Here is a 23494-nt window from a genome sequence, read left to right as displayed (position 1 = left end):
AGCTATTCGTGTAGCCTCTAGAATTGTCGCCAAGCCATCGCCATGGTCCACAATAAAACAAAATGAAAGTGAGAGCTTTACGCAATTTGTAGATCGCCTTCAGGCAGCAGTCGACTCCTCGACCCTGCCCGCGGAAGCGAAAGGCCCGGTCGTTGCAGACTGCTTACGTCAGCAGTGTAATTCGAAAACCAAAGAAATCTTACGATCTCTACCACCGGGGTCAACTATCGCAGACAGGATTAAGCATGTCGTGAATGAAGAGCATTTAGCCCCGATTCAAGTGGCTGTTCGCACCGCAATAGCTAATCTGATGGCATGTTTTAAATGTGGCCAAGCGGGCCACGTTGCAGCAAACTGCCCTCGGTTGGGGGACCCGCCAACAGCGCTCCCCCCACGCCAGAATCGATCTAGAGAGCCGTGTTGGTCTTGTGGAAAGAAAGGACATTTCGCTAAGGAATGCAGAACTAAAATTCAGGGAAACGGGAGGGGGAGAGGGCACCTGGGCCGCACACAGCCTTCTCCCGCACAGCTCCCGCGGCCCAGCCATACCAACCCCAGGTGGGGCGAGGCGCTTTCGAACCCGTTGCCCCCTCGGGAAGCGACCAGCTTTATGGCCCAACCGATAGTCCAACTGAGTCAGCCCTTATCTCAGGGACAGCAAGGACCACCCCTTGGGGGCGAGACCTTGGGGTGGCCCTGGCAATAACGTGTGACAACCCACCGGTGGTGTGGGGGATCTGTTCTCTCTATAATATCCCCAATGGCACCACCATTAAGGTCCCCTTTTTGATTGACACCGGAGCAGATGTTACAGTTCTTCCCGAGTCGAACTGGCCCCCATGTTGGAAATTGGAAGACGCCCCCATGGTGGGCAGAGTTGGGGGATTAACCCAAGCTCGGAAGAGCGCCCAATTAATAGCAATTACGCTTCACACTGAAAAGGGACCGGAGAAAACCATCAACCTTTTCCCATATGTCATGTCAGGAGTCCCACCACTATTGGGAAGGGACGCTCTAGCCCTATTAAATGCCAGGGTGACAAATTTACCTTAAGGGCCACTGCCGTACACCCACTTCCACCAATTAGACTGACGTGGAAATCGTCCGACCCAGTGTGGGTCGAGCAGTGGCCCCTGTCGAAGCCTCGAATGGATGCTCTTCTTGAGCTAGTCGATCGCGAGCTACAACGAGGTCACATAGAGCCTTCTACTAGCCCATGGAACACCCCAGTTTTTGTAATACCCAAGCGGAACGGTGAGGGGTTTCGCCTCCTCCATGATCGACGTGAAGTAAACAAAAGAATCCAACCAATGGGTCCTGTCCAAACGCTGTTGCCCATGAACTCTGTGATACCGGAAGGGCAACCTTGCGCTGTCCTCGATATTAAAGACTGTTTCTTTTCAATACCCCTGCATGAGGAGGATAAGGAACGGTTTGCCTTTTCCGTCGTGTTTCCAAATAGCCAACGCCCCAACTTACGCTTCCAGTGGAAAGTGCTGCCACAAGGAATGATTAACTCACCTACTATCTGTCAAATCACAGTGGATCAGGCGTTGGCACCGGTCCGACGCAGCGACCCGACTGCGACTATCATTCAATATATGGATGATATTTTGATCGCCGCGCCATCAGGGAGTCAAGTGGACCAGCTGGTGCTAACGGTTTCAGAGACTCTCAAAACAAGCGGGTTTGAGATCACGAGCGCAAAAATTAAAAAAGGACCATGTGTTAGTTTTTTGGGAGTGGGGATCACAAGCTCCTACGTGACCCCCCCCCAGATGAAAATCCGTCGAAACATCAAAACGCTTCATGATATACAACAGCTAGTAGGGTCCTTGCAATGGCTCCGCAATATCGTCCTGATCCCTCCAGAAACCATGGCCCCCCTATACGATCTTTTAAAAGGACAACACCTGTGGGAACCAAAAACTCTAACGCCGGAAGCACTGGCTTCTCTTGACTTTATCAAGCGTCAGGTATCGTCAAGCTCACTCGCCAGATGGAACCCGGCTGTACCACTCGATCTGTACGTGCATTTCACAAAAGGGGGGGGAGTAGGGGCACTGGCCCAGGGCCCCCCTGAAAAAGCTCAACCGATACAATGGGTAGTCCTGGGAAAACCGTCACGTGCATTCTCCCCGGGAGTCGAGTGCCTTGGTAACCTCATCATGAAAGGCAGAAAACTCGCCCTAAGACATCTAGGCATTGAACCTGCCAGAATATACCTACCCTTCCGCAAACGGCTCCCAACGCAATCAGTGGCAATGTCAGAATATCTAGCTATAGCCCTCATCGGATTTGGTGGAGAAGTCCAGTATGCCACAAGGCCCCCTTGGACTCAATTGCTGGCGATTGTCGATATCGACCTTCCACAGAAGATCATGGACCGGCCCCAGTCGGGACCAACGGTCTTCACAGACGCATCCTCAGCGACCTCAACCGCGGCAGCAGTATGGCAATCGGGAGGAGAATGGCACTGCATTAAAATGACCGATTGTGCGCTTTCAGTCCAACAGCTGGAAGCGGCGGCCGTAGTACTAGCGTGCGGACTGTTTCCAACGGAACATCTCAATATAGTAACTGATTCAATGTTCGTGGCCAAACTTTGCTTAGCCATGTCAGGGCCCGGTGTGTCAACATCTACAGTAGCTCTAATGCTAGAAGAGGCGCTTTTTTCCCGAAAAGGTACCATATCGGTCATCCACATCAACAGCCACACCCCAGTTAAAGGGTTTTTCCAAACCGGTAACGACAAAGCCGATGCCGCTGCTAAAGGATTATGGACACTAAGAGATGCCCGCCAACTACACGAATCTCTCCACATTGGAGCTAAAGCGCTAGCAAAGAGATGTGGGATTTCAGCCACTGACGCGAAACACATAGTAGCTACGTGTCCCCACTGCCAAAAAGTACCACTGTGGTCCAGTGGAGTTAACCCCAGAGGTTTCAAAGCCTCCGAGGTGTGGCAGACGGATTTTACGCTCTGTCAGTTGCTGAAACCTCGAGCGTGGCTAGCGGTAACCGTAGACACATATAGCGGGGTGATCGTAGCTACCCAACACCTTAAGACCGACTCCAAAGCAACTATCCAACATTGGCTGACAGCCATGGCGTGGCTCGGCGTCCCTAATCAAATCAAAACAGACAATGGTCCGAACTTTGTATCTAAGTCAGTCCAAGCGTTCGCTCTGAAATGGGGTATTACTTTATTACGTGGCATCCCGTATAATAGCACAGGACAAGCCATAGTAGAACAAGCGAACCAAACTCTGAAATCTAAATTGGAGGTACTAGCAAAAACAGAAGGTTTTACCAACACTGTTCCCTCAGGAGACCAGGCGCGCTTGCTAGCGACTGCGTTATTGGCACTAAACCAGTTCCCCAGAGGAGAGGAGATGAACAGTCCCGCCCAAAAACATTGGGCCACTCGAGCATTAGAAGAAGGCCCGTTGGTCATAGTTAGAAATGAGCTGGGAGACTGGGAACAAGGGTGGAAATTAGTCCTGACAGGCCGAGGGTATGCTGCAGTCAGAAAAGACGGCAGAATTAAATGGTGTCCGCTTAAGTCTATTAAACCGGACCTTCAGAATAAGACTAACGTAATTAATGAAAACTGTGAGTTTCTGTTTACAGGACCGGATCATCGGACACCCCCGTAACCCGTATACCCCAGTGGCAAAAGAAGTTGACAAGCCAGCAGGCGCCCTATCTAAGCCTGGGAGCCCCGCATTGGCAGAAACCAAGCGACGACTGCGATGCCTTTGTGTGATTTTGATTTTAGACCTTGTCACCATAGGACAGGTAAAATCAGGTCACCTTCACCACCAGCCATTTAAATGGTCCTTCCTTCGACTAGAGGACCACCAAGTTATCGCAACCCAAATAACATCAGGTGCGCCCAGTTTTAATGCCTCTCTGTGCCAGCTTGTCCCGAGAGACCAATGTTGGGAATACCTAGGATTCTATATGTGTCCTAGCTCGAATCCTGGGAAGGGGTATTGTAACTACCCTAATCAATACTATTGTAGCCGTTGGGGATGTGAGACCATAGCCCCTGCTTGGATACCGGGTAGCGGTAGAGACAGATACCTAAAAGTCCAGTGGGGTCCATATGGGTGCATTCCACCACAGGCATGGCAAGGACGTGGAAATTGCCGATACCTCTTCTTAAATGTTACTGAGCCCCAAGAGGATAGTTGGTTACTTGGGAGAATTTGGGGAATAAGGTACGCAGAACCAGGAACAGACGAGGGTGGCTTAATCCTCATAAAAAAGGAGGTTGTCCCGAACGATCCACTGCCGGTAGGCCCCAGCCAAGCGTTTGTTAATGAAGTAGTTCTCACCACCCCCAGTCAAGATTACATGACTAAAAAGACCAACAACCAGGAAACATCAACAGGAAAATATACTACCACACCGGTAGCGCCCCTCTGGAAAATGATGCAAGCTAGCTACCGAGTATTGAACAAAACTAACCCTAACCTTACGGAACATTGCTGGTTGTGTTACGGACTAAAGCCACCTTTTTATGAGGCTGTAGGGGTAAGGGGCATACCTACACAGGTAAATGGTACAAATCCGGCCCAGTGCATATGGGACACAGAAAAGCAAGGCATTACATTGACACAGGTGGTGGGAAGTGGCGTGTGTGTAGGCAAAGTCCCAAAGCACAAAGAACACCTATGTATTAATAAGACACAACTTAAGACCCCAGCAAAGTGGTTAATACCGGCCCAAAATGCCAAGTGGGTTTGTTCTACTATTGGAGTTACACCTTGTCTGTCGCTGGAAAAGTTTAACGAATCTTCAGAGTATTGTGTCCAGGTATCTATAGTCCCTAAGATCTTTTACCATTCCGACGACTTTGTCTACGACTCGCACATCACCCCAGAACATCATCTGTCAAAACGGGAGCCCTTTACAGCAATAACGGTAGCTACTCTAATGCTCATAGGAGGTGTGGGACTAGGTACAGGAGCAGCATCCTTGGTGCAACAGAGTAAAGAATTTAATGCCTTGAGGGTGGCAGTAGACGAGGACTTGGCTAGAATTGAACAATCAATAACTGCATTAGAACAATCAATTAGATCATTATCTGAAGTTGTGTTACAAAATCGAAGAGGATTAGACCTGATGTTTTTACAACAAAGGGGGGGGTGCGCTGCACTGAAAGAAGAGTGCTGTGTGTATGCGGACCACACCAGAATAGCGAGAGACACTATGGCCAAACTGCGAGAAGGATTAGAAAAACGGAAAAAGGAACGAGAGGCACAACAAAACTGGTTCGAATCATGGTTTAACCATTCACCATGGTTAACCACCCTGATATCTACCTTGATAGGGCCGATCGCAATGATCATAATAGCACTGATCTTCGGACCCTGTATACTAAATAGGCTCGTGTCGTTTGTCAAAAGCCGGCTAGAGAAGGTTAACATTCTGTTAGTAGAACGCCGACAACTGCTTTAAGAATGTGTTTACATTGTGTTACTGCCAATTATCCCCCGTTACCTCAAGTTACGCCCTGTTATTACCAGTTACCCCCTAAGTTCCACCTGTTCACTGTGCCTTATGTTTTTTATTCGAGTTTTCTATTTTTCTATTTTAGCTAGTTTGGTTATCCATAGGGAGGGGGGAAATGTAGGTAGTTAGGGTCTGGCGGCCGGAAGATATCGCGCTGTACGGAGAGATAAAGCCCCTCCCCCAATGGCGGTTAGTTGATGATGTAAGCAGACGGAAGTGACGTTATAAACTCGAGCTATATAAGGCTGTGCCACGTGCTAATAAACGCCATTTGCCGTCCACCACATTGGTGTCTGCGAGTCGATGGACCGAGCGGCCTGTGATTGGTCGCCGTACCGTTCCTGAACCAGGTCGCCACGCCTACCCCAGGCAACAACTTAGTTCTTCTGAAAACTCTTTCTTAGGGGAACTTGCAAATTTGCAGACAGCTTACAACAAAGCAGCTTCTCCTCAGGCCCTGCATCATCAAACCTGCAGCTAGCGTATGCGATAGCGAGTGAAGAAATAGAGGATAAGCGGGTGAAGCGTATCCAGGGGAAGAAGGCCTTATTGTGGCTTTGCACACAGGTTGTCCTCAGGATGCTGCATATAATGTAGGCATAAACCACAGTAGTCAGGGTGAATGAGCTCAACAACACAGCGGAGGAGAGAGCAACGCTCCTGTTCCATAGTAGCTGGTGCCCACGCAGGCTGCTCTCAGCCAAGGATGATGCCGCAGAAGAAGGAGTCACTACTTTGGGCACAGAGGGTCTAATGGCATACGAGATGGTGGGGCTGAGCATGAGTAGAGTCATCATTCCCCAGCAGCTAAAGATGAGGATGGAGCACAACCAGGAGTTCATAAGGACAGCGCAGTATGAGGGGTTACAAATGACCCTGCAGCAATTGAAACGCATCACAATACAAAGGTTAAACTCATCTGTGCCCAGGAAGTCAGAGCAGAAGGTCTAGGACTTGTAAGCAGCCCCAGAGGCACCTTAACCTCCAACATGGGACTGCCAAACACGTTAGGGGCGATGACCAAGTGAACCAACTATCCAAGAAGGACAAGGTGCTGAGGATGGCATACCTGGGGGCGTGTTATTGGTGGTGGAGCCAAATGATGGCAATGGTGACTGCATTCCCCATGACAGTGAGCAGATCAGCCACCAGCAGCAGTGTGAAAAGGAGGATTTTCAACGCTTGAATGACTGAGACGGTCTTTAGGAGAGATATAGTAGAATTGTGAGGATCCATTTCGGTACCCAGTCAGTTGAAGGTGTGACAAGAGTAACTAATATCATAGAATCATAGAATCATAGAATCATAGAATTGCTGAGGTTGGAAGGGACCTTTAAGATCATCGAGTCCAACCTTTAACCTACCCTGACAAAAGCCACTTCTAAACCATGTCCCTAAGTGCCCCATCTACCCTTTTTTTAAACACCTCCAGGGATGGTGAATCCACCACCTCCCTGGGCAGCCTATTCCAAAGTTTAATAACCCTTTCAGTGAAAAAGGGTTTCCGAATATCCAATCTAAACCTCCCCTGACGTAACTTGAACCCGTTTCCTCTCGTCCTATCACTTGTCACCAGGGAGAAGAGGTCAGCCCCCATCTCTCTACAACCTCCTTTCAGGGAGTTGTAGAGGGTGAGAAGGTCTCCCCTCAGCCTCCTCTTCTCCAGGCTAAACAACCCCAGCTCCCTCAGTCGTTCTTCAGAAGGTTTGTCCTCCAGACCCCTCACCAGCTTTGTAGCCCTTCTCTGGACACGCTCCAACACCTCAATGTCCCTCTTGTAGCGAGGGGCCCAAAACTGAACGCAGTACTCGAGGTGGGGCCTCACCAGTGCCGAGTACAGGGGGATGATCGCTTCCCTAGTCCGGCTCACCACACTGTTCCTGATACAGGCTAGGATGCTGTTGGCCTTCTTGGCCACCTGGGCACGCTGCTGGCTCATATTCAGCCGGCTGTCCACCAACACCCCCAGGTCCTTTTCTGCTGGGCTGCTTTTGAGCCACTCTGCCCCAAGCCTGTAGCGCTGCATGGGGTTGTTGTGACTCAAGTGCAGGACCTGGCACTTGGCCTTGTTGAACCTCATACCATTGGTCTCAGCCCATCGGTCCAGCCTGTCCACATCCCTCTGCAGAGCCAACCTTCCCTCAAGCAGATCAACACGCCCGCCCAGTTTAGTGTCATCTGCGAACTTACTGAGGGTGCATTCGATCCCTTCATCCAGATCATTGATAAAGATATTAAAGAGAACCGGCCCCAGCACCGAGCCCTGGGGGACACCACTTGTGACTGGACACCAACTGGATTTAACTCCATTTACCACCACTCTCTGGGCACGGCCATCCAGCCAGTTTTTTACCCAGCGCAGAGTACACCTGTCCAGGCCATGAGCAGCCAGTTTCTCCAGGAGAATGCTGTGGGAAACAGTGTCAAAAGCTTTGCAAAAATCCCAGTAGATAACATCCACAGCTTTTCCCTCATCCACTAAGTGGGTCACCTTATCATAGAAGGATATTAGGTTTGATAGGCATGACCTGCCCTTCACAAACCCATGCTGACTGGGCCTGATCACCCTGTTCTCCTGCATGTGCCGTGTAATGGCACTGAGGAGGATCTGTTCCATGACCTTCCCAGGCACCGAGGTCAGACTGACTGGCCTGTAGTTCCCCGGATCCTCCTTCCGGCCCTTCTTGTGGATGGGTGTCACATTTGCTAACCTCCAGTCAGCTGGGACCTCCCTGGTTGTCCAGGACTGCTCATAAATGATGCAAAGTGGCCTGGCGAGCACCTCCGCCAGCTCTTTCAATACCCTTGGGTGGATCCCATCCGGCCCCATAGATTTGTGCACCTCCAGGTGCTGAAGCAGGTCCCTCACCGTTTCCCTTTGGATTACAGGGGCTTCATTCTGCTCCCCATCCCTGTCTTCTAGCTCAGGGCTCTGGGTACTCAGGGAACAACTGGTCCTACTGCTGAAGACTGAGGCAAAGACTTCATTAAGTACCTCAGCCTTTTCCTCATCCTTGGTCACTATGTTGCCGGCCCCACCTACTAGAGGACAGAGATAATCCTTAGTCCTCTTCTTATTGCTAATATATTTATAGAAGCTTTTTTTGTTGTCCTTGACAACAGAAGCCAGGTTGTAATCTTATGAGAAATGCTTTAGATAGGTAGGTACAGAAGGGTTGATATAAACATAGTTAAAGAGTTGGCTACAGGAGATAATTAGACTACTGAAAGACGGGGAAACTTTTAACCATGTGAAGCTCAAAGCAGCAGCTGGATGGGTGACAGGAACCTGAATGAAGAAAGAGTAAGGGAAGGAGAAAACGGGAATATAATAGAAAAGGCCCCTGTCTAGACAGTCTGCACCTGGAAAGATGACTTTAGAAATGGTCATTGTATTTGGACAGGTGAAAATGTATGAAAGATTAGAGAAATTATGTACGTAGGATTACAGGCAAAATAGTGGTAGTGAAGTTACAGAACAAGATTGACATTTCTTTGGGATATCCCTTTTGAAAAGTCATTGGGTTAGCAGAGGTCTCTTGTGAGAGAGGACAAGCAAGTGTTGCACCCAGCTCTGAATGAGGCCAAAAATGCAACTCAGGGAACAACTCCCTGGCTGTACAAGCTCACGTTGGTGAGGAGTGTGCCCCCAGTTAGTGTCCTCTTGGGTGACATTTCTTGGCACCAAAAAGAAAAAATTGTCTTCAAATGCAGTCAGCATGGACTTACTGAGGGTACGTACTGGGGCATACTGGGGCATTGTGGGGCAGCACAGGGATGCTGGCTCCTGGGCCCTATTCAGTTTAGCACCTGTGTCTGTGACCCAGAGAAGGCAACTCTCAGCATGTTTAACAAGAACAAAGGCTGCATTCTACACCAGGGATGAAATAATGGTGGCCACAAGTATAGGCTGGAAGAGGAGTGGCTGGAAAGCAGCCCTGCAGAAAGGGATCTGGGGGCGCTGGTTGGCAGCTGGGTTAATGTGAGTCAGGAGAGTGCCCTGGCAGCCAAGAGGGCAACCTGCATTCTGGGGTGCAAAGAATCATAGCCTTGCCTAAGTTGGAAGAGACCTTTCAGATCATCCAACCACCAACCTAACTCTGACAAAACCCATCACTAAAGCATATCTCTAAGCACTATGTCTACCCGTCTTCTGAATACCTCCAGGGATGGTTGCACTTCCCTGGGCAGCCTCGTCCAATGCTTAATAACCCTTTCAGAGTAAAAATTTTTTCCTAATATCCAGTCTAAACCTCCCCTGGGGCAACTTGAGGCTGTTTCCTCTTTTCCTCTTGCCTGTTACTTGGGAGAAGAGACCCACCCCCACCTCTCTACAGTCTCCTTTCAGGTGGCTGGAGAGAGCGATAAGGTCTCCCCTCAGCCTCCTTTTCTCCAGACTAAACAATCCCAGTTCCCTCCGCCGCTCCTCATAAGACTTGTTTGTCAGGTTCCTCTGCCCTCTCTGGCATCCCTGCCCACTACCAATCACTGCCTAACACTAACTGAAACGTTAAGAAGCTCTCAGGGGATGACCATGTTTCTCCATTTACCACTCATGTGTCCTAAAGACACCAGTTGAGGAAGCATATCTCAGGAAGAGGAGGACCTCCTAGAGGCACATCTCTGCTCTTTTGAGGTCTAAGTGCTTGTCAAAGGCCCCAGGAGGAGTTCGTCTGGTGCCCACATTTATATTGCAGATGGTTGGTCTCCAATGGACAGGGAATGAGACAGAGATGCGACCAGGAATGATATGGAAGGGGAGATTCAGTGCACTGGGTGTGGCTGGGGTGGAGACAATCCCCATGGATAAAGCCTTGAGCAATGTGCATGGCTGAGCAGAGACCTGCTGGTCAAACTAAAGGGCAAGAAGGAAATGCACAGGCAGTGGAAGCAGGGACAGGTATCCTGGGAAGAGCGTAGGGATGGGGTCAGGAAGGCCAAGGCGCAGCTGGAGATGAACTTGGCAAGGGAGGCAAGGAATAATAAGAAGGGCTTCTATAGATACGTCAGCCAGAAAAGGAAGGTCAAAGAAAGCGTACCCCTCCTGATGAGCAAGACTGGCAAACTGGTAACAATGGTCGAGGAGAAGGCCGAGGTACTCAACAACAGTTTTGCCTCAGTATTCCCTGGCAACCTCTCTTCCCACACCTCTCAAGTGGGTGGACCTCAAGGTAGGGACTTGAGGGGCCAAGTGCCCCCCACTGTGGCAAAGGATCAGGTTTGTGACCACCTGAGGAACCTGAGCATGCAGGAGTCTATGGGGGCTGACAAGATGCATCCCAGAGTCCTGAGGGAACTGGCTGATGGAGTTGCCAAGCCGCTCTCCATGATATCTGAAAAGCCATGGCAGTCAGGTGAAGTCCCCAGGGACTGGAAAAAGGCAAACATTGCACCCATTTTTAAAAAGGGTAGGAAGGAGGACCTGTACTTGGGGAGCTGTGGTGTTTGCAATCACAGCAATGGAGCTGTGATGCTTGCACAAGAGACTGCAACTCCTACAGCGTTACAACGGGAAACCAGTGGGTCTGTGAGGAACCTGAAAAAGTGCCTTTACCCATTCCTTTCTCTACAGAAAGCATCATCATTTCTGTGATCTCAGCATCTATCTCACCTGCTTCTTAGGACTTTCTGACATAGGGAAACAGCAGCTCCATCACCCAGTTCCTCCTCCTGGCATTCGCAGACACACGGGAGCTGCAGCTCTTGCACTTCGGGCTCTTCCTGGGCATCTACCTGGCTGCCCTCCTGGCCAACGGCCTCATCACCGCCATCGCCTGTGACCACCGCCTCCACACCCCCATGTACTTCTTCCTCCTCAGCCTCGCCTTTCTTGACCTGGGCTCCATCTCCACCACTCTCCCCAAAGCCATGGGCAATTCCCTGTGGAACACCAGGGCCATCTCCTATGCAGGATGTGCTGCCCAGTTGTTTTTTTTTTTCTCTTTTTGATGTCATTAGAATATTGTCTTCTCACTGTCATGGCCTATGACCGCTACGTTGCCATCTGCAAACCCCTTCACTATGGGACCCTCCTGGGCAGCAGAGCTTGTGTCCACATGGCAGCAGCTGCCTGGGGCAGTGGGTTTCTCTATGCTCTCCTGCACACGGCCAATACATTTTCCCTGCCCCTCTGCCAGGGCAATGCCCTGGACCAGTTCTTCTGTGAAATCCCCCAGATCCTCAAGCTCTCCTGCTCACACTCAGACTCCCTCAGGGAAGTTGGGCTTATTGTGGTCAGTGCCTTGGTTGCTTTTGTTTGCTTTGTGTTCATCGTGCTGTCCTATGTGCAGATCTTCAGGGCCGTGCTGAGGATCCCCTCTGAGCAGGGACGGCACAAAGCCTTCTCCACGTGCCTCCGTCACCTGGCCGTGGTCTCCCTGCTTGTCAGCACTGGAATATTTGCCTACCTGAAGCCCCCCTCCATCTCTTCCCCAGTTCTCGATCTGGTGGTGGCTGTGCTGTACTCAGTGGTGCCTCCAGCAGTGAACCCCCTCATCTACAGCATGAGGAACCAGGAGCTCAAGGATGCCCTGTGGAAACTGATTCTACCAGTGTGCTTCAGCAGCATTGAGTCTCCCCTCTCTGTTTACAAGTGACCTCATATTTATCTTGTGTGTATTGTATCAGTCATACAGCTGTCTCAACACAAATATTTGCTTTCTCCCACTTCTTCAGAGGGTGAAGCCAGTCTGTCTCACCCAGAGACCTTCTCTCAATTAGTCTGTCACCATGGTAATGCTGGCCTGCCTTTTGGTATATCTGTAATAAAAGGGAGTTTCCTGATTGTCATGGGTGAAAATAGGCCTTTTCTTCCCAAACTGGAGTGCAGAACACACTCAGGGAACTGAAGGCTGAAAGGCCTTGATGATGTGCTTGGGTGCTGAATGGACTTGGGGGATGGATGGGGGCACCCCTCATGTCTCATCATGATGAGAAGTCATGACATGAGATGTCAAAACTGGCTCATAAGTCATGACTGACTCACCCCAGAATTCCCTCTCGATTGCCGGTACATCAACATTCAGGGACGGAGCACCAGCCACATCCCTTGCCTTTGGGGATTCACAAAGTCCAAGCCTGATGGTGAAGTCGTCACTCACAGGAGTGATGGGTGGCCCCATTGAGGCCATCGCTGCCATTCAGGAACAGCAGGGAAAGCTCTGGATGATGAAGGATGCCAGGACATGCTCCAGAAAGAGAAGATCAGTGCTAATCCTGACACCTGAGTGCAAAGGAATAGCTGCACCTCAACAAAATAAATTACAAAAAATCCCAAACTAAACCCAGAGAACAGCATCCGCCACCAGCACCGTTTCAGTGGTAGTTCCAAGCGCTGCAGAGCTGCAGCTGACGGCCCTGCTGTCCCTGTCGCAGGTATCCAACTGACAGCAGTTACCAAGGCCCTTTGGGAAGACTGCACTGGGTGTCACCTTCTCTGAAGAGGACCTGCTGCTTCCCTCTGGCTGCCATTAGCAGCAGAGCCCTCTGGTTCTCCAGCCCACACTTTGCCCCCTTGGACACAGGAGGGACCGTTTTTCAGCCGCTGCCTTAACAGCTGCCTTTGCTGTGCTCCTTTTCTGTCTCTCTTCCTACCGCATCCATCAGGATGGGCTTCTTCTCATTCCAGACGGAGCTCAAAGCCTCAGAGTACACTGCCACCCCCTACTTACCCACCCTGGGATGTGTTGAAGAAATAACAGTTAGCAAATAGGAACTCTACCCACAGTGCGTATCTGGCCAGCCTATAAAGGTGTAACAGCTCATCCTAAAGCTCCGAAGGTATAGACCAGACGATACTTTGATCCCACATCTACCTCCTGTATGATCTGTCCTGAAGGTCAAATCATCATTACCTTTAGAAAAGGATGGAAGGTGAGGAGAAGAGGGCAGTAAACGATGAATGGTTGGGAAAAAGCAGCCAAGGAAGTGGCAAAGGAAGGAGCCGAGTGTTCCCAGGGCCAGCTCAGCCCAAGGAGCTTTGGCTGGCCCGCTCTTGAGGATGCCAAGCCCTGGCCAGGTGAGCTCACAAGCAGTGGGTGGGTGCCACATCACTGCCCCTTTGTGACAGGGGCCACCCCCGCACGCACGGGGACACACTGTGGCCCCTCAGGCACCACAGCTGGGGCACCTCCTGCAGCCACCAGCCGGCAGCTGTTGGGCTGCCCCAGGCACTGCTGGCCAAGGGCTGCTCATCTGCCCACAGAGCTCCCGCCTCTGCCTGGAGCCGCACCAGCCCCAGGAATAAAAACCTGCCCAGGGCTGTCAGCGAGCCCCTTCACAGCTTTGGCTGGCACAGTCGGGGGGCTGAGGGCTTTATTTTCCACTCTTCCCAGGTACAGGACTGCGTCTGTGAGACTCCTGCAGCAAAGCACCTGGTGTCTGACAGGTTCAGAACTTCTTGACTTCAAGGGTGGCAGAGCACTGGGACAGGCTGCCCAGAGAGGTGCTGTAGCCTCTGTATCTGGAGATATTCAAACCCCACCTGGACGCATTCCTGTGCAACCTGCTCTAGCTCAACCTGCTCTGGCAGGGGAGGTGGACTAGATGATTTCCAGAGGTCCCCTACAACGCCTATCATTCCGTGATTCTGTGATTTTATCTACCCCACAGGATCCAGCCACAGGCTGACTGAAGGAGTGCTACAAAAGAACCACCTTGAGAAACTGCACTGGGTGCACCTTGGGTGGCTGCCAGGCCCCCACCCAGCTGCTCTCCCACCCTCCAGATCCAAAAAACATTTGTGGGTGGCTTTTTAGCATCTGGTTTAACCCCACGACCTGCCTGGAGGGCAATGAGTGTTGCCTCTGCCCCAAGAAGGCAGCTGGTTGCTATTCCTGCCCACCTTGAGCTCACCAGTTGGGCCCCTGCACCTCCTGCGTCCTCCAGTTTTCCCCACTCTTGCTTGGGGCACTGAGTTCCTCCTGCTCAGCTCAGGGCAGGGAGTTTTCCTCCTGCTCCACTTGGGGAGATTTTCTTCTTTATATCCTTCCCTTGGGGCATCCAGTGTGGCCTCAGCCTTGCTTGGGTGGCTTCTTTTCATCATGTCCCCCACAGGACAGCTGGTTTTTCCCCTCTATTGCCTGGGGAGGCTCCATTTGCCCCTGCCCTACAACAGGTGCCTGGATTTACTCCTGCCCCGCTCAAGGTGGCTCTTTGTGTCTCTGCTGAAATCGGGGTGACTCGCTTTGCTCCTGCCCCACTTGGGCCATTTAGTTTTTTCCCTCTCCGGCTCAGGGCATCTCCTTCTGCCCCTGCCCCCGCCCCACTCGCAGAGGCCATTAATGTCCCGGCCACAGCAGGACCACTGGGGCTCCAGCGCCATTTGCCTGGGACCAGCCCCTGGTCAAGTGCTGCTCTGAATTGTCACATCACAACCACGCTTTTGCTTCCCAGCCTCCCCTAGCACCGCTCCTCCAGCTGGCATCTGACATTGAAAAAAGAGCCTGAGCCCTGTGATCCCTCAGCTTTTATACTGAGCAAGATGCCGGTGGGATGGAGTACTCTGTTAGTCAGCTTTGGGTCACCTCTCCTGTCCACTCCTCCCCAAAGGTGCCATCCCTCTACGCTTCTCCCTTCCGACCCTCCGTGCCCTGCCATGTTTAACCCACCACAGTCATCCTTCCCAACTCTCCTGCTGCCAACAGTGCTAACAGGGTGGGATTCCTCAAGGGCTCCCCCAGCTTGGCATCATCTACAAAGGAGGTGAAAGTGCATTGTCTGCCATCATACGGAGAGATAATAATGTTCCATAGTAGTTGTCAAGGGCTGGTCTTTGATGGATGCCACTAGTAAGTGGGTTCCAGAAGGACTTTGTACCGCAGATGATGTCCCTCTGTCATTATTCAGACAGCTTTCCACCAACCACATCGTCCACTTCTTCAGCCCGGCTGTCAACAACCTGGCCATAAGGAGACTACAGGAGACCTGTAGTCAAAGGCCTTGCTAAAGTCCGGGTACACAACATCCCCTTCTTTTCCCTCCCACATGTCTTCTGCCATCCCTTTCTTCTCCTTCAAACGCCTGCAGATGGCTGCAGGAGGACTTGTCATGTCCCCTTCCCTGGTGAGGCTGGCCAGTCTGTCATTGTCCCAATCCTCCTTCCTGCCCTTTTGGAACACTGGGTTCATGTCCGCATTTTCCAAGGCCCCAGGAACCTCTCAGATGGCTCTGGCCTCTCCAAGGTGTTGGAGAGAGATGTCACAATGACACTGGCCAGCCTTCCCCATCTCCCTGACACCAAAAGCCTTCTCACTGTGGAAAACTTCCAGAGGCGTCACTTTCCAAGGAGTGCCCAGGACACAATACTTAACTTGTCCAGGCCCTCAGGGCCACTTCAGAAGAGAGATTTCTTCCTACAAGCCCACGACTGCAACGGGATCTCTCTGCAGCCGACAGCTTTCCTAAGCTGTTTCTGTCAGTTCCTCCCAACCCCCATCCTTCCTTCTCCTCAGGCTGTAGATGAGAGGATCGAGCAGGGGTGAGGTGTGTGTTGAAACAGGGCTTTGTTAAACTCTCTCAGGAGGGCTGTTCTGGGCATCCCACTGACAGTGGTGGGGGTGCCGCAGAAAGGAGTGGCTCCAGGGAGGGCAGAGGAGCCGGTGGAGAAGGCCTTCTGCCTGCCCATGCTGGGCAGGAGAGCTGCCCCCAAGTGCAGGCAGGGGAAGAATGGGTCTAAAAAGCAGGTTATGAAAACAAAGTCCATGATGAATGTAATGGTTTCACGTCAGGAGAGTTTCAGCATTGGTGCAAACAGCCCAGCCCACCTATTTCTGAAGACATTTGCTTCTCTGTCAGGTGCTTAAAAATATCGTGAAGGACGTTCAGAGAGGTGAAACATGGAGGGTGTGTGCCTCTCACTGCATTCCTACTCCCTAGACGTGCTCTGTGCTCTGTGAGAGGTGAGAAATGCCATCTTCTAGAGGGCAATGCCGCTCACGCCTGCAGAACCCTTTCGGACTGCACAGGGGAGATGCTCCACAGAGGTGCTTCTGTCACACCGTGTCATCAAAGGGACAGGCCATGAAGAGAGGGGAGGGTGAGGTAGCACACAGGTGCTCCTGGAGACCCACCCAGCACTGTCAGGGCGCTGGCAGGGCTGTTCAGAGACACGAGTCCTTCCCTGGCACGGGCAGAGGCCCTGCAGCAGACTCCATGGCCTCCTGTTGCCACTCCCAGAGGCCGGCAGCACCTCAGCCCCGCGCTGTGTCTCCCTGCTCGGCACCTCTCTGAGATGCCCCACGGCGTGAGGAATGGACACAGGGACCTGGGCTCAAGGAAGCCCATCCCAGTGCTGCATTCAGGGGGTTTCCCAGGGGACGTTACTCTCCAAGTGAAGTGACCTCCAGACACTGTCTGTCCCACAGCCCTTAATGGAACCCCCAGGAACAGCGGATGGTGTTTGTTCTCACTCAGGTTAATCTCACCACACACACATTATGCTCAGGCCTGTGGTTGTTACTGCCCAGGTGTGCGACCATTGCCCTGTGGCAGCTTCCCTGGGGTGTCCTGCACACACAGGACCTGACAAGAACCTGCTCTGCTGGTCCTTCATGTCTTTCCCAGGAGCCCTGGCTGGGTGAGGGACCTGCTGCTTGTCCCCCCCTGCACACTTTACACAATTAAGTTCTACGCTGGTGGTGCCATTTGTGGGGAACTTTGCTGGGCATGTTCTTGACAGCAACATTGGGAGACGACCTTCCAAAGGTGTTTTTGCCTGAAGGCCTTCAGGCACTGCCTGAGGACATTCCCTGCTGTGATGGAGGTGCTGTTAGGGAGGCCAGCTCTGTCAGAGAACTGACCCGTCCCTGCCCCTGCCTGTGCTCACAGCGCTGCCACACCACAGCAGTAGGAGAGAGCTGCCAGAGCAATCAGGCCTTCCAACAGCGCAAGGGATCAGAATGGAGAATGTGGAAATGGGAAGAGAGCAGCTGTGAGAAGGCCAAGGCTGGTTCTCCCTCCTCTTCTTCCCTCTCCTCTGTCCTGTTCTTTCCCCTCCACCTCTGCACACAGGCATGCCCTGCAGCTCCAGAGAGGCCTTCAAACGGAGGATCTGGAGCAAACAAGTCGCTGGAAGGTTCATTCTTTCTTTTTTTAAAAACACAGAGAGCGCGGGGCCTCATTTACAGAGACTGTGGGACTCACAAAATTTGGAAAGGTGCATGATTAGAAGCAGCACAAATGAGAATATTTCTTTGTAGGCAACATTATACAAAGCAAACAAAAAAAAAAAACCAAAGCATAGCAAAACAAACAAAACCCAAACCCCAAACCAAAACCCAACGTTACAATGAGTTACATGATGAGAGATTTGCAGAAGATGACAGTTTATTGCTTCTGAAAATCATCTGGTCATCAGTTTCCACAGGGCATCCTTGAGCTCCTGGTTCCTCATGCTGTAGATGAGGGGGTTCACTGCTGGAGGCACCACGGAGTACAGCACTGCCAGCACTAGATCTAGAATGGGGGAGGAGATGGAGGGGGGCTTCAGGTAGGCAAACACGGCAGTGCTGACAAACAGGGAGACCACGGCCAGGTGAGGGAGGCACGTGGAAAAGGCTTTGTGCCGTCCCTGCTCAGAGGGGATCCTCAGCACGGCCCTGAAGATCTGCACATAGGACAGCACGATGAACACAAAACAACCAAAGCCAAAACAGACACTGACCACAAGAAGCCCAGCTTCCCTGAGGTAGGAGTGTGAGCAGGAGAGCTTGAGGATCTGGGGGATTTCACAGAAGAACTGGTCCAGGGCATTGCCCTGGCAGAGGGGCAGGGAAAATGTATTGGCCGTGTGCAGGAGAGCATAGAGAAACCCACTGCCCCAGGCAGCTGCTGCCATGTGGACACAAGCTCTGCTGCCCAGGAGGGTCCCGTAGTGCAGGGGTTTGCAGATGGCAACGTAGCGGTCATAGGCCATAATGGTGAGAAGACAATACTCTGCTGACATGAAAAAGACAAAGAGAAAGACCTGGGCAGCACATCCTGCATAGGAGATGGCCCTGCTGTTCCTGAGAGAATTGCCCATGGATTTGGGGACAGTGGTGGAGATGGAGCCCAGGTCAAGAACAGAGAGGTTGAGGAGGAAGAAGTACACGGGGGTGTGGAGGCGGTGGTCACAGGCGATGGTGGTGATGATGAGGCCGTTGCCCAGGAGGGCAGCCAGGTAGATGCCCAGGAAGAGCCCGAAGTGCAAGAGCTGCAGCTCCCGTGTGTCTGCGAATGCCAGGAGGAGGAACTGGGTGATGGAGCTGCTGTTGGACATTTGTTCACCTTAAAAATGAGGGACTGTTCAAAGAGAAGACATTGGCAAATCAAGGCAGACTGAACCAATCCCATTTTATTTTTCAAAAAAATCTCCCCCCTGTGACTTGTCCTTTGCAATAATTTCATTCAGCTCCTTTTTGTGAGATCAGGTTTGTGCTGCTGCGGGCACTTTCTTTGCAGGGGCAGAAATCCTTCTCTTTCCCATTGCCTTTAGCCTGAGGGACAAAAGGGCTCTCTGTGCCCTAGTGCAGAGTCAGGAGAGCTGCTCTGCTCACCAGTGACCTGCTGGGCACCACCCAGCTCTCCTGTGCTTGCACCTCTCTCTGTGGGAAAATGGTTTCATTGACAAAATATATAAGAAGTAAATGGCCTTTTGTGAGTGTGGAAGAGTCCAGTTTCAAAGTCGGTTTCTCCCGTCTGGTTTCTCTGTCCCTGTGCAGCGGAGCAGAGAGGGATGCAGCCGGGTGGAGTGGCTCTCTGCTGCCTGGAGCTCCCCCTGCCAGGAGCTGCTGCTCTGTGCCCACGTCTCCTCCCTGTCCCTGCTCCCACAGCCCATCCCACCCGCTGGGGGCTCAGCTCTGCCCTGCAGACCCCTCCTGGCAGCAGGGCACTGCCCAGGGCCATCTCCCTCTTTGTGGCTCCTCAGGAGGAGAGGAGAGAAAGCCTGATGCTGGAAGCAAAGGTGCTGCTGGTGCTGTGTGTAGGGAGAGGAGGGGCTGAAGGCACTTTGTGAGCTTTCTGGCAGATCTGCTGATCCCTCAGTGGACCAGTGACAGCTCCTTTCCCTCAGGAGACAGCTGAGAGCACAGACCCTGCAATGTCTTCATCTTCCAGGCAGCCCCTGCCTTGTCTTTCCTCTGTAAATGCTGCCTCTGCCAGTGCTCTGGGGGAGATCTGCAGCTGTGGGCAGCCCTGACCCACACAGCACACACTCGAAAAAGAGCCAAAGGACCCTGCCCTGAGGGGAGTCTCTCCTTTTCCCCACAGCTTCTCCCCACAGACGCTCGGGGGGGAACTCCTTGGGCAGGCTGAGAGCTGACCCTGGCAAGCAGCAGAGTCCCTGCCCCGGCACACAGAGCCCTGGGCTGCAGGGACCCTGCTCTCAAGGACAGCCCTGGGCACCCCTGCCTGCACACCCACCTGTCTTCAAAACCCTGCCACAGTCCCTCGCAGAAGGCAGCCCTCCTTCACTGTCGCTGCCATGGTGCAGCAGGGCATCCCTGCTCGGAAGCACGGCCTCCTTCTCCACACCAGAGAAGCCAGGAGAGAACGAGCTCAGAGCTCTCCTCCCACTCCCAGCTGCCTTTATCCTCTCTGTGCCTGGCTCCTCTCGGGTGCCTGCAGGCAGTGCCCTCAGCCCTGCTGCGCTTGGCAGAGGAGCTGCTCCTGGGCAGAGCTGTCTCTCTGCAGCACTGCCCGCTTGCCACGAGCTCCCTCCATGCCAGGAGCCCAGCCCAGCTCAGACGCAGAGGACCAGCCCGAGACGTCACTTTCTCTGCCTCCTCGGGGCTCCCTGGAGGTGTCCCTGTGCCTCCAGGGGAACCTGCTGGGAAACAGGATGAAGTCACCACTGATGTTCCCTCCCTCAGCTGGGCAGAGACACTTCTTTCCAGCACTGTCATTTCTCAATCAGAGAGATGGAGGTCTAAGAAAACTTTTGTTGTTTTATTAACTGACAGGACACCCAGACAATATTAGGGAGGAATCTCCTTTACCTGTTCAGAGGGAAGAGATTCAGCTCAGACAATGAGTTTGGAGTCTTTGGGGTTTAAAGGTAGTTACCTCCATCCCACAAATACCCCAAATCACCAGGAGGTGGGATTCCTCTTGCCTCCATTCAGGTATGCCCAAATGGAAGCTGGTTTTTTTGTGGTAATTTTGCTGTGAGCCCAAATGTGCCACAGCTGAGGTGCTGCAGCCCAGACATGCCCCTGATGCCCTCAGCCTGGGGCACAGAGAGGAGGAGCTGGAGCTGTGTGTGCAACCTCTTCCTTCCACTTGGAGGGAAGAACAGCTGAGGGGTGTTGGGACAGCTCACACACCTGGGCTGCTGTGATGGGTGGTTTCAGGATGATCAGGAGGCCAGAAGAATCAGGAGGGATGTGTCCTCTGTGTGAAGGAGCTGCTGAGGTGTGTGGAGCTTTTCTCTGGGATGAACATGTTGGGTGGGTGAGCCCTGGTGGGAGAGTGTCGGAGGAGAGACTAATAAGGGTGACATTGTGGTGGGAGACAAAGAACCTACTGAGGTCCCCTTGTAGACTTTAATAGTCCTGGCTTTCAGTGGAGGGGGACCACAGCAGCATGCAAACAGTCCTGGATGTTTCTGGAAGGTCTTGGTCAAGGCCCAGCTGCCAGGGTGGTCTACAATGCTGATGCCCATCTGAATTTTGCACTCTCAAAGAAGGAAGAGCTGGACATGGATGTGAAAACCAGTGTCAACCTTGGCTGTCGTGACCATGAAATAGTGGGGTCTCACCTGGGAAACAGTGGGGTCTCCCCATGGGGAAGCTCCATAGGAAAAGGAAGCATATGAGAGGCTGAGGAAGGATTAAAAGAAAGGAGGAATTGAGAAATAAGGGAGGTTTTAGAAAAGCCAGAGCTCCCCTGGACTTCAAGGGCACAAGGATGGGGAGTTACAGAACAGTTAATGAAGTTGAGGAACAGTTAAGGAAGTAAATGAAAATTATTGACCACCACAGAAGAGCGTCACCAGTGTTGAGTAGAGAGGAAGGATCGCTTCCCGCGACCTGCTGGCACCGCTCTCCCTAACGCACCCAGGAGGCTGTCGGCCTGCTTTGCTGCAAGGGGACACTGCTGGCTCTCGGTCAGCTGCTTGTCTATCAGAACACAAAGGTCCTTCTATGCCAAAGTGTTGAGAAGCTCTCAGTCACTCAGCCCCCAACCTGTACTGGTGCAGGGAACTATCTCTCCCTGGGTCCAGGACTTGCTTTTCCCTTTGCTGAACTTCGTGAGGACCTTCTCTGCCCAGTTTTGGGCATGCCAATAATTATCACAGTCTGCCTGAATCAAAGGATGTCAACACAATGGATATTTTCAACTAGTGGAAATGTTGTTTTTTCATGAAAAAAACAGTGCTAGCCTTGGGTGTTGTGACCATGAAATAGTGGGGTCTCACCTCCCAAGGAGGAGGAGAATAGAAGAATGCAGATGACAGATCTCAGAGGAGCAGACTTTGGCCTAGTCTTCTGACTTTTTTGGGGGGAGCCCATGTGAGCAGCACAGAAGGGCAGCAGAGGGTCTGCAGTACAGTGGTCTGCAAGGACAGCGTCTTTCAAGTACGAGAGTGTGGTCATACCCATAGTCAGGACAACAGGCAGAGCTGTTATAAGAAGAGCTGGGGGAAACCAGACACTCATGGGGAAGCCCCATAGAAAAAAGGAAGCATGAAGAGGTGGCTGCAAGGATGAAAACAAAGGAGGAATTGAGGAATATGGTTGGTTTTGGAAAACCAAAGCTCCCGTAGACTTGACACTTGCAAGGGATTTGAAGGGCACAACAATGAGCAGTTACTCCTTCAGGAACAGCTAAAGAATAAACAAAGATAATGTGTGGTCATGGCTGAATTTGCAGAGAGTAGGTGTAGATAGGTACGAGGTACTCTTGGCCTGCGTCTTCACCAGCAAGGTCTCCCAGTTCCGTGTGCCTAAGAGGCAGAACCCCATGCGAAATGCAGCAGTGGATGCAGATCAAGTCAGGGGCTACATGGGTAAGGTCAACCTTTGGTAGTCCATTGGACCAGACAGGATGAATCCAAGGATGTTGAGAGACCAGGCTGATGTCAGAGCAGGGCTGCTCTGATCTGTTTTGGATCACTTTGCGTGGCTGGGCAGCAGCTCTGTGGAAATGGCCCAGGGGCTCCTTGAGTTTTATCAGGCCAAACAAGAGCCAGCAGCAAAGGCGGCCAACAGCATCTGAGGCTGTATGAGCAGGAGCACAGCCAGGAGAAGTGATTGTCCTGCTCTGCTCAGCACCTTTTACACCACACCCTGCCCAGTGACAGTGAGACAGGGGCAAACAGGAGCCAGCTCACTGGAGGGCCACTAAGGTGGTAGCCCTTCCGTTGTCCTTCAAGTGTTTGTGTGATTTCCCTAACAACAGCAGCATATACCACAACAAAAAAACATTAAAGCAACAACATCATTGATCGGCCTAAATATAAATACCTGCCCTGGAGCAGTCTACATCTGTGGTAGCCCCTCTGGGCAATGGCAATGGAATCAAAGAATAAGCATCGCAGAACAGTAGGGGTTGGAAGGTTTGAAGAGGTAAGGTCTGTTCAGAGGATGTTTAGACTTCTGTGACACTGACTGTGAAAACATTCATGAGAGGCCTTTACCTATTTACAACCACTAACCTGAAGCCCTACCACCACCTCTAAGTGAAGGTAGTAGGGTAGCAAACACCGAGGGAAATGGGCAAGACAAATTGTAGCAGGGCTGAGTAGAGAGGAAGGATCACCTCCACCGACCTGCTGGCAGTGCTCTTCCTAGTGCAGCCCAGAAAGCCATTGGCCACCTTTGCTGCAAAGGTGCAAAGCCTGGAGAAGAGAAGGCTTTGGGGAGACCTAATATCAGCCTTCCCACATCTTCTTGGCTGTCACCATGAAAAAGGCTCTTCACTGTTGTGTGTGATGGGAGGATGAGGGCCAATGGCATCAGCTGAAACAAATGAGCAAAACTTTCTCCCTGTC

General features: G+C 52.0%; 1 protein-coding gene across 1 annotated transcript; it reads right to left on the bottom strand.

The window, feature by feature from the left end:
- Window positions 1-17261: 17261 nt before the first annotated feature.
- LOC141737373 (olfactory receptor 14C36-like) lies at window positions 17262-18781 on the bottom strand. The gene has a single exon (XM_074572060.1). The coding sequence runs from the start codon at window positions 18779-18781 to the stop codon at window positions 17864-17866; it is 918 nt and encodes a 305-aa protein (XP_074428161.1). The 3' UTR covers window positions 17262-17863.
- Between the last annotated feature and the right edge of the window lie 4713 nt (window positions 18782-23494).

This window comes from Larus michahellis, unplaced genomic scaffold (assembly GCF_964199755.1).
Source record: "Larus michahellis unplaced genomic scaffold, bLarMic1.1 SCAFFOLD_34, whole genome shotgun sequence".
In the NCBI taxonomy this organism is placed as follows: domain Eukaryota; kingdom Metazoa; phylum Chordata; class Aves; order Charadriiformes; family Laridae; genus Larus; species Larus michahellis.
The sequence above is the reverse complement of the archived record's forward strand: the minus strand, read 5'-3'. Positions and strand labels throughout refer to the sequence as shown.